The sequence below is a fragment of the Pseudorasbora parva genome, chromosome 6, assembly GCF_024679245.1.
Source record: "Pseudorasbora parva isolate DD20220531a chromosome 6, ASM2467924v1, whole genome shotgun sequence".
Classification (NCBI taxonomy): domain Eukaryota; kingdom Metazoa; phylum Chordata; class Actinopteri; order Cypriniformes; family Gobionidae; genus Pseudorasbora; species Pseudorasbora parva.
In genome coordinates this window covers 8,593,611-8,605,486 of record NC_090177.1, presented here as the reverse complement: position 1 = coordinate 8,605,486, position 11,876 = coordinate 8,593,611, and the positions used below count along the sequence as shown (strand labels likewise).

The following is an 11,876-nucleotide window of genomic DNA, read 5'->3' as shown; positions in this document are numbered from 1 at the left end:
GATTTGTATAACAATCACTGAGAAAATAAGCTGAGAGAGAATCCATTTGCACACACACATTTAATTCCAAGACTACTCCGAAAAGTACAGGGACATCAGAACCAGAAAACAAACACGTTCCATATACCAGAGAACAGTAAAAGTAGGTCAGAACATCCAGACTTACAATTAACGACTAGCAAAACTTACATGAAAACCAAGACCTTAAATATCCAACACAATGAGTCGATAAACTGCAGGTGTGTACAATGAAGGTAACCGTAATAACTATTAAGACAATAAGGAGAGACAGAATCCAAACAGGAAGAGTACATAGTTGAACTTTTCTCTGAGAAAAGAACAAAGAACGGCACTGAAGTCATTCTTAAAGCTACACTGTGTGATATTTTCCCCCATCTAGCGGTGTAAAGGTATATGACCATCCAGTGAATATTAGTTTCTGTTCCTCTCAATTGTGATTTCGTTTTAACTCCTACGGTGGCCGATTTAGTCCAAGATTAACATGGCAATCCCCCTCTTCACATTCGACACGGTGCCATCGAGTGTTAAAACGCGAAAGGCGAAGCTTGAATTTACAGGTATGTCCCTCTTTGGCTACTTTACTTTCAAGATGGAGGGGCAACCGGGCGGCCGGCATTCAAACCCTCACCCGTATGTATTTTCAATGGCATATTAAAAACTTAAAAGAATACTTTATTACTTGAAATAAGTAAATATACATTAATGAGCACATATATTTTTGAAAGAACTAAGTGTTTTTAGCTAAGAATAAAATAAAAAAGTTACACATTGTAGCTTTAAGAAGGGAAGATGTGTTCTGAGTTTTGCCAACCGGATATGGCAAGAGTTTAATGTATCAGCTAGCTCCGCTTCACCTTCGTTGCTCTGATTGGTTGTAGCGCTATCCTATCGCGTGCAGAGGGAGTTTGAAAGACAACCGTTTATCCCGCCCCTCAGATTGGCCCTCATTTATCAATCTTGCGTAGAAACTGGTGTATATGTTGGCATAAGATTATGCTTACACTCCTCTCACCGCCTGATTTATGAAACTGTGCGCACCTCTGCAATTCAGGTGTACGCAATACCTGCCCTTGATAAATGTGGCGGCTGAAACCGATCGTCATTAGAATAACACGCCCCTATATATTCAAGTTTCCGCCTCCCGCATGCCCTCTTTTTACGCCATGGACACACGGAAGACGCCAAAGAAGCGAAACTTCTCCGACGTGGAGATCGGGCGCCCTCAATCATCTCACTAGTCCACTAGTCAGGGCACTCATTAGGACAGAAGTCAATGGGCTGACTCCCTGATCAGTGTCCTGACTACTGAACTAGTGAGATGATTGAGACACGCCCATCGAGACCATCACCAGGGAAGTGGAAAAAAAAACCCGAAATTGTTTTATTTGGGAGTTTAAAGAGTGGACCTAAATATGGACCTAAATTACGAGTACTGTTAATAGTGTGGGGGTTGAGAAGCGCACCCCAGCAGTTTAAATAGCTGTTTGGATGATAAATTACCATCACAATGCTTTATTTTACAGCACGTTTTGAAACAATTAGCATTTAATTTCGTATAACGGCACGTATTGGGGTGTACGACAGTGATGATGATGTGATGTGGAGTAAGATTCATTCACATTAATAATTACATGACAATTTGTAAGATTCTTCTTCTTCTACTTCTTCTTTTTCTTCTTCTTCTTCTTCTTCTTCTTCTTCTTATTATTATTATTATTATTATTATTATTATTATTATTATTAATGACGCTTGTTATTTAGAAGAAGAATGTTGTTTTTATTGATTTTATTATTATTTAAAAGAAGAAGGTCATTTTTATTATTCTGTCAGTCTGAATTATTTTAGTCCCAGTCCGTGCGCAGCTGCCAGGCCAGGCGGGCCTGAAACGTCAGATAAAGCGCACGGACTCGCGACTAGAGGAATACATATGCCTACAGATCAAACGCTTTGGTAAAGTCTCACAAATTAAACATTGACATTCATGTTGCACAAAAATAAACACTGAATGTTGTTGTTGTGGTTTTTAACAGTGGGTCATAATATAGCATATCTTTGTCAGTGCGTTTTGTGGCGTTAGGAATTGTTTTTCTGCGCATTTTCCCACTAACGTGCGTACACCACCTCCTGAGCTGGCGTAGGATTTGAGCGTGCCGTACGCCAACGACCATATTGATAGATCTCAAAGTCACCGTGGGTTTGGGTGTACGCAACGTGTACGCTGGAAATTTGGTGTACGCACTTTTGATAAATGAGGGCCATTGAGCCCTGTCAATGGTGAGCTCCCAGACCAAACTTCATCTTGATGTGTGTATGGCTTGTCAAGCTAACTGCTAACATTACATTGCATACAATAGTCCATAGACCAAATTATGTCCTTATAAACCACAAGTAAACATACAAAAATGTAAAACTTGCGAGCATGATAAGCCGGTTTGCATATATAAGTTACAGTACATGCCATTGCGACATTCTGCTGCTGTTTCTCCTGTTCAGTTTCAGCCTCTAGATCTGGATCATATATGTATGGCTAAATCTGATTGATCTCAGTGGTTTATTTAGGATTACGTTTTTTTTCTCCACGATTAAGGATGTCACAGCTTTCAGACTCTCTCAACGGAATAACTGTGCACGCTCGTGGCTCTTTAGCTCCTCCAGCCACACTTTTTCCCCCAGAAAGACTCAGTACAGCCTATCTTTCTTTTAGAAATATAGTAAAACTAAAGACTTTTCAGAAGGATGCAATACTACTCTATGTACTCAAGATTGACATGAGATTGACTGAAACTGAGTGTTTCACCCCCCCCCTTTCATCCATCCATCTATCTATCTATCTATCTATCTATCTATCTATCTATCTGCCTCCCTCTATCCATCCATCCGCCTGCCCATCCATCCACCTGCCCATCCATCCATCCATCCATCCATCCATCCATCCATCCATCTATCTATCTATCTATCTATCTATCTATCTATCTATCTATCTATCTATCTATCTATCTATCTATCTATCTATCTATCTATCTATCTGTCTGTCTGTCTGTCTGTCTGTCTATAAAACAAAACTTAAGATATAAAGAGAATGTGAAAGACAGGAAATAAGAGTGGACAGAAGAGAGAAAAGTGATTGTGTGTGTTTGTGTGTGTGTGTGTGTGAGAGAGAGAGAGAGAGAGAGAGAGAGAGAGAGAGAGAGAGAGAGAGAGAGAGAGAGAGAGAGAGAGAGAGAGAGAGATCATAAAGAAAGCTCTCAGCGTCTCACGTTCAGATGTCCGCGCGTCTTTGACAGTCGTCACATCACAGTTTACACTCTGACTGGAGTAAATCTCAGCCGACTAATGAAAATCAAGAGGATAAGTGTATTCAGGCTTTAACAAGTGGCGGGTTGAGGGTTCGAGTCGCGGGCAGCATGAGCGCGGATTGCGAGGAATATTACAACGCGGAGAACGTGTTCGTCAGCGGCTTCACGTGCCCCAAGCCCGACAGCGACGCGCGCGCGATATACTGCTGCGGGTTCAATGACGTCAAATACTGCTGCGACGATCCCAACAGCTTTTTCCCGTATGAATATGGATACATGTGGTGGCTTAGGTAAGACGATATTATGTGAAGCTACTATTTGTTATTGATCCATGATTTTAAATGATGTACATGGAAGGCTAACTTGTTTTGCCAAGACACAATAATTGTTGGTTGTTATGACATTGACAATGATAACTTTGTAGTCACCACTATCATAAAAACGTAGACATGACAGAAATTACAAAGTTTTATGTACAATTGAGTAACATTATGTGAAATTATGGTTATTATAGTATTTTTTTCTAATAAGAATTGTGCAACACAGTCTGATTGTGGCTTTACCTAAACAATAATTTAAAAACCTTAACTGTTTATATATATATATATATATATATATATATATATATATATATATATATATATATATATATATATATATATATAGTGTCTGTGTGTAAAAAAATACAACTAATGCACTTTTATAATACCTCTAATAACTTCCAAACACAGTCAAACCAAAATTTGTTCAGACACCTTCAACATTTTCTCACATCATCACAGTTTATTTGTTATAGTTTTGAAAATGATAATAAAATATATATTTTTTGTTCTACGACAAGAACAACATCTTGACAAAACCTAGTCTTGATAATGTCAGATAACTTTGATAGAAAGGTATGTAATGGATTTCAATTGACCAATCAGTTGTTAAATGTAAGTACAGAATTCGATAATATTTAGGTCAACCTAAAAAAAACTTGGTGAAAGTGGTCAAAGTGTCTGAATCATTTTGGTCCCAATTTTAAAAAATACATTTTACTGGTGATCCGCTGTATGCAAGAATATTTATCTTTATATTTATACTTTATCTTGTTCTCCTCACTTACATAAAATAATCAGTGTCCTTAAACACACTAGTAAAAAATATATCTGGTGTCTGAATAATATTTGCAATGCCTGTTTCCCAAATGGAAAATGGATATTTTAGAAAATATTTTCCAAAAATAATGATTGAACAATGTTTTTTATTCAGTTCATTGTATATAGTTATCATGGCTTCAGAAGCAATGGAATATACAGTACATGATTCATATGGACATTAGAGTGATTTCTTGCAGTATTTTGTTTAGATATAGGCCCCAGGCATTCTGAAAAACGTATTTTGTGTTACACAAGAAAGATAATCACACAGATGTTGAAAGACAGTATTCTTTATTTTTTAAATCAAACCGTATCAAGGAAAAACTAGTTTATCTCTTCAGTACTGTTGAAAAAATAAAGAACATTGTTTTAAATGTTCAAAATGAAGACTGAGCAGAAACTAACATGCTAAGACTTGTTTTCATCGAATATATCTTGAATATTGTGTGTGTCATTTTTCCATTAGTAGATCATTTGTATTCTGCTTCTCAGGAAAATGAAATGGTTTCCAGGAGCTACAACCGAGAAATAAAGAAAAATACTCTTTAAAATTGATTAAAATGTAGACATGTTCACAAAAGACAAAAAGAAATGGCAAAATAGAATAAAATTAGAGAACCTGAGGCTTCTTGTTAAATTATGTTTAAGCATGTTTAGATGTTAACAAACTACAGGCTAAGTCATGGAACAGGTTTAATTGTTAATTGATTAGATGATGTGTCGTTAACCTCCTCAGCTTCAGTCAAGTGGTCTGATCACAAGTCTTAATCAAGTCTTCTTTCTTTTCTTTCTTTCTTTCTTTCTCTCTTTATTTATTTATAGAACACATTTTTGTAAAAACAAGGTTGCCCAAAGTGCTGTACAAAAAGAATAAAACACAAAAATGTATAACAAGAACACAAAGAATGTATGTAAGTATACAATGTATAATGTATAACAAAGAAATAAAGAAAAGACAACATGAAACAACCCCACCAGAAAATAACTAAGACGGGGAATTAAAAGTGGTCATTAATCAATGAGCTTTTAGCAAAGATTTTAAAACTGGAAATGGACTGAGCGGATCGAATATAAAGAGGCAAATAATTCCAAAGTTTGGGGGCGGCGACTGAAAAGGCACAATCTCCCTTAAGTTTTAATTTAGATCTGATTAAAGTCTTGATTTAATGAACAGTTTCTGCACAGCGACTTAATACGAGACTTGAAGTGAAAACATAGACACTAATTAAACATGCACTCTAATACATGAGCCTTGATCAAACGATTATGCTGTTATTAAATGACCAATTAATTCATGCAAATTGTTGCGCTTACTGATGCCATCATATGTACTTAGAATATCATATTCAAGACTCAAGAACTGCATCAGATGGGTACATTGCTCATAGAACCATTCTTATGTAAATTGTTTTAATAACTTAAAAGCTGCAATCTACGTCAAGAATGGTGGCAATTTATGAATGTTTCTTGAATCTTCTGATTAAGTATGATGTTATGGGCTTGTGCATCAATTATCAATATTCATGACTGAAGTTTAGTTAAACGCTTTCTTGGGACTTCATGCAAATCACAACACCTGGTTGTATAGGTGGCAGAACACCTTCCATCAGGTGTTAATTCGAATTATTGTAGTTTTACTGGGTGCTCACGGTGGAAAGTGAGCTCAGAGGTTGCTTTTTCATAGCTCATGAGACTTAATGGAGTAATCACTTATGTTTCAAATGTAAATGTAATATCTGGTGTGTTTCTCAATGTCCCTTGAAAGAAATTAGACAAATGGGACAATTCTTGATACAGTAAGACTGTAGAAATATAAATGACAAACATTTTCAAGTTGTTGATGTTGAGATTTCTGATTGCCGATCTGAGAATGGATTTGACATTACTGAGATCTCTTCTGATGTCAGATGAGTGTTTTTGCAGAAAAACAACTTAGAAGGACATTTTTTTCTTTTAACTTCATCTCATCTAAGAAACAGGGAAAGAATAAAGAAAGTACATCTTGGTTATTGATGTAACCCTTGTTCCCTGAAGGAGGAAATCGTCATTGCGTCGATACTGATAAATTTAGTTGCCATCGTCTAGTGTACTAGTCCCAAGGTGATCCGTGAACCCTCAGAGTGAGGGCTCACTTAAAGGGGGGTGAAATGCTGTTTCATGCATACTGAGCTTTTTACACTGTTAAAGACTTGGATTCCCATCCTAAACATAGACAAAGTTTCAAAAACTAATGTTGGACGTTTGATGGAGTATTTCTGTGTCAAAAATACTCCTTCCGGTTTCTCACAAGTTTCGGAGAGTTTTTTTTCGAGTATACGTCGGCTTGACGTCGATAGAACGGAAGGTCCTTGTATGGGCTGTACGGGCTCTTCTCCCGGTAGGGTGCGCGCGCGTGACTGGAGCGAGAGAGGAAATGCACGCCCATAAACACTCGCTCAGGTGCAGATCCAGTCGTCCGTGAACACTTCTGACGCGCCGCGCTCCACTTTATTCCTATGGTTGACGTTGAGCGACTTCAACGCTTCAGCACAGCATTCCGGGAAGGCAGCGCTGCATTTGAACCGATTTGAACGCAGAAATGACGGGAAGCTTCACAACATCGCTTCAGTCGCGACGCAAAGTGGATCTCCATGGTCAGTGCTGTCACAGGACTTCACCAAATCATACCAAAGAAGTGTGTTTTTGACGGAGCGGTCCCAGCGATAAAGGTTCGGTCCTGCTTTGGAAGCAGCCGGTGAGTTAACTTAAACTGCTTCAAATGTCTCTGCTTTTGGCTACGGACGCATGAGTAATCATCAGTAAACGGCACGATCGCGTGCTTCGTCATTCAAATGCGCTAACGGTTACTCCATTGTTGTTCTCTGTATAACGTTACAGTATTCTGACGTGCAAAACCGTTTAGCTTGCTACTGCTAAGGTTTAGTCGCATACAATAGTCCATAAACCGAATCATGTCCTCATAAACTGCGAGTAAACACACACAAATGTTGACAGGCCACTAAATACAGTCCATACCACAGAGACGGACGTCCTGCTGTTGCTGTTTCTCCTGTTCAATTTATTTCAGCCTCCGAATCTGATTCTGGATCATATATCTATTAGCTGAGATCGATAGCCATGAGTTTCTCCACGCTTGAGGACGTCACCGCTTTGTGCGCGCTCGTCATTCTTTAGCTCCGCCCACACGATACGCCTCCAGCCGCTCGTTTTTTTTCCGGAAAGACTCGGTACAGCCTATATTTCTTTTATAAATATTATAAAACTAAAGACTTTTCGGAGATATGAAGGATGCAATACTACTCTATAGGTACTCAAGATTGACATGAGATTGACTGAAACTGAGTGTTTCACCCCCCCCCCCTTAAAGGAACTGTATGTAAGAAATGTATTTCAATTAATCATAAAATGGCCCTGATATGTCACTAGACATTAATAAATCATGTTCATTTCAAATACTTATATCACTGACAACATAAAAGTTGTTTTTGCAGCCCTCAACTGATGTTGACATGTCGTGTATTGGCCTGAAGCTCCACCCTCCACCTATCGACCTAATCATGAAGTCAGTAGTGTTTCGGCATCCGGGTTGCCAGATCTGCTCTAGTTACCACAGCTGCAGCTACAAACGTTCCTGCTGATCCTGCTGCCTATCTAGCAACCTCGAGTCAGGGTGGTGGGGGAGAGGGGATACACTGCTCTACAGTCATTTGAAAGTAATTGCAGTACCAGTTTTGGCCACAATCTTGCATACACTTCCTTTAACTCTGGGTGTTTCTTCCTTTTGGGCATTGGTGCATGGGACCTCTATGGTGGACGTCTGCAGAGCTGAGAGCTAGGCGACACCCATTACTGTTGCAGGATTCTACAATCTCTGGGTGGAGCTGGTTTATTCCTGGTTTCTTCCTCCAGCATCCATCAACAGTTGGCTGCAGCTTAAGGGGTCTTGCGCCAGGCCCAGTACTTGTGTGCATGCCTGGCTGGTCAGCCCTTTGCACTAGGCTAGATGGGCATATGCTGTGATTCCCTCTTGGTAATCCCTGTGTATTCTTCCACAATGCGGTTTCCCTGACAATAAGGACCTATCGCAGAGATCTTTCCAAGTGTGGCATTGCTCCTCGGGTCAGTCCGTGTGTGTATTTCCACATGAGTGTCCCTCTCCATTGGACTAGGCATGCTTCCCCAGTGTTAACAACACTGGTCATGGGGCGGGGACTTTTCCTGTGCACTAACTTGTAAGAGGAACAGCAGATATGACCGGCTGCATGGTAAGCTTGGTCCCTTCCATGTCGTTGTATGGAGGACTATTTTGGGGGGTTTACATGGGGCACTGTTTAGGTCATGACTATATGGCTGCATTTACACTGCAGTTCTTGATGCACAATTCCAATTCGGTGACTATATCAAAAACGCAACCTGCTTACATCATCTTTTAAAAGGGACCCTTATCCGATATTTGCATTTACACTATACACTGGAGAAACAGCCCAAGATGTTTTTAGTAAAACGCAGCGATATGCAATGGACGCAAACAAAATAATTATAAAATGTTGCTGTCTGCACTTTTCTACACATCTTTAAAGGTCAGCAAAGAAATTCTCTCATAAGGTGGAGAAAAAGAGGAGAGCCCTTGACAGCGTTGCCTGATTTTCACAACAAAACCCACCTAATTTCAACTCAAAACTGTGTTAAAGTAGACTGGAGGCCAGCCGAACTTAGCCCCACCCACAATATTTTTAGGTCAGGTGGTTCGTTCTGGCCTCGCTCCATAGAGGAGTAATTATCCCCAAACAGAAACTGTTCGGACCAATGAAATCATCAGGCCGGCTTTAGACGATGAAAAAAATGGTGTTTGGGGGTAAAATGTGAGTTATTTTGTCAAGGTTTCCGGCTAAAATTTGCACTCATGGGTCTATATATCACATAATAGTCGCTTCAACCCACGGACATAGAAAACAACCTGCGAAAAAAAAACGCGGACTTGGCAACACAGTGCAGTTGAGCTCTGTTGACATTTGAACACTAGCGTAATGCGTCGCTTCGTTGCTCTGATTGGTTGTAGCTCTATTCAACTGAGGTCTTTCCTGGTTCGGTTGAAACCCGCCCCATAATCACAGCCCAATGGAGCAGTTTCAGACTCATATTCTGAATAGAATTGAGTATGACCACGTCAGGCTAGTGTTAAAGTAGCCCAATTCCTCAGGAAAACCGAGGACTTGGCTACACTTGCCCTTGATCGCAGTTCGTGTCCCCCTGAGATGATGTCATTCACCTCCGTCCTTTTTTCAATGGCATACAACTCGCATTTACTGGGGAATATCCGATTGGACCGCTCACATTGCAGACGCAAATGCACGTATCCGATTTAAATTGGATTTATTACCACAAGTGAGGCCTGAATCCGATCTGAGGATATCGGAATCCATGCATTTTTTTTACTGCTTACACGTTCACATGTCATATACGATCTGTGCCACATGAGAGGAAGAAATCGGAATTGGTTCCCTTGAACCATGCGGTGTAAATGGGGCCTACGAGAGCAGTTGCCTAAAGGACACGCTGCATCTTGCCAACATCTGTGTCTCCAACACTTTCCATAGGGACCCCAAGATGACGTACAGTCAAGGTAAATGACTTAATGGGAATGTCTCAGTTACTGATGTAACCCTTGTTCCCAGAAAGAGGGAATGGAGATTATGTCCCTCTTGCAACAGCCTAGAGCTGGCCGATTAATCGGAAAAGAATCAAAACCGAAATTCATAACCTCCAACCGACGTCATTTTCTCTTGTTGTTTATTTCGCTTTTTAAACCTGTTAATTCGTTCCCCTTAATAGCATACTATCGCACGTATAGTCACATGACTCCGCCCCGTCCAGTCAGTGGCATGGAAGGAACACGGAGGCGAACTCAAAACACAGGGTCTACAGCCAGATAGACTCTAAGGTTTGCCAGTTTAAACATTCAAATGATTTTACACCATTCAATAACAACAATATGGAAAACATGGCACTTCAGTGCTCACAAGCTGTTTTCTGTGACACAGAGAGCCGAGCCGCATCGAGCCCTGAAGTCAGATCACTTTCACTTGCGTCCTCAGTAAACTTTATCAATTGTATGTGTTTTAAGACTTGCAATTTTAGACCATTAGATGTGTATCATTATATCAAGCTACTGCGCTGATGCACTGTGACACACAAACACTCCTACAGACAGTAGCTCACACATCATGTGAAGATTAAACGCAGAGAGGAGCACAGAAACTCTATGTCAACTGTGTCCAGTGATTTATCACTAGAGTAGCTTAGAAAATCTAAAGTTATGCACTTTTTTAAATAAATAAAGCAAAAATAATAAAAAAATAAATGAATAATAATGATCCTGCATTATTCATAATTGAGGTAAAGTGTTCAGTTAATCAAGGTTTTGATTTTAGGTCATGCAGCCCTGCTACAACCCTGAATTAGGGCTGGGTATCGTTAAAATCCACAATCTCATTGGCTGGCATTCATCTTTTCCTGTCGTTCCATCTTTTGTAACAGTGTGTTTTGTATCAGTAGTGCAGTGTCCGTTCTCTGAGCATATATGCCCATGAGACATGCTGCTTCTCGCAACACCTGCAGATTTCTGCCTTTATTAGAGATTGATAACTCCCTACTTGACTCCGCAGCAAAACCTGAAAGAGTGAGTTGCTAGCTGGTTTATACATACCCGTATGTCAGTTTAGGAGTGGCTCAGCATTCAAATCTCGCTTGCTAATACCCATTGGCTCGTTTTGTTTCTCGAATGTGATTGAGCTCCCATGTGAGAGCCCAATATGTCAGTATCGACATAAAGGTGATCGTGACTGACTGAATAGGAACTCTCTTTTGTGATTATTGTTTCTCACAGGATCACATAACTTTACAATTAAAAATGTCCATAATATCCTGGGCTACGTTTCCTATAAGCATCGTAAACCTACATAGAGAGACCATTGGCTTTTACAATCTACTTATAGGCTTATAACACATTTGGGAAATACATCCATGGTCAGTACATTTGCTGTTCTAAAACCAAACAGACACCTTGTTTTCAAACCAGAACTTAAACGTTCTATGTGAATATTACAAAATCTCAAAAAAATATTTATTTATGCAAAACATAGGCCTAATTTATTTATTTATTTATTTATTTTGAGTGTGTGATAAAATTCGTAATGATCCACTTTTGTTATCATAATGAACAGAGAGATGAATCTTTCACGTTGGGTAAATTGAAAGCTTCCCTAAGGGCTGCTGTAATGTGCTTCTGTGGCTGCTGTTCTTCAGGTGATTTGGTCAAGCACTCTTGCTTCACTCTCACAACACTCTCAAAACTCAGTGATAACTGTATTCATAACATGACACCATGGTCTGACATTTCACAGCATGACATTTCAA

General features: G+C 39.6%; 1 protein-coding gene across 1 annotated transcript in view; it reads left to right on the top strand.

The window, feature by feature from the left end:
* Window positions 1-3,270: 3,270 nt before the first annotated feature.
* LOC137079204 (protein shisa-like-2A) overlaps window positions 3,271-11,876 on the top strand; it is a 32,378-nt gene continuing 23,772 nt past the window's right edge. The window contains exon 1 of the mRNA XM_067447156.1: window positions 3,271-3,608. Within this exon, the coding sequence (XP_067303257.1) occupies window positions 3,427-3,608 (182 nt within the window). The 5' untranslated portion in view covers window positions 3,271-3,426. The remainder of the gene's footprint in view (window positions 3,609-11,876) is intronic.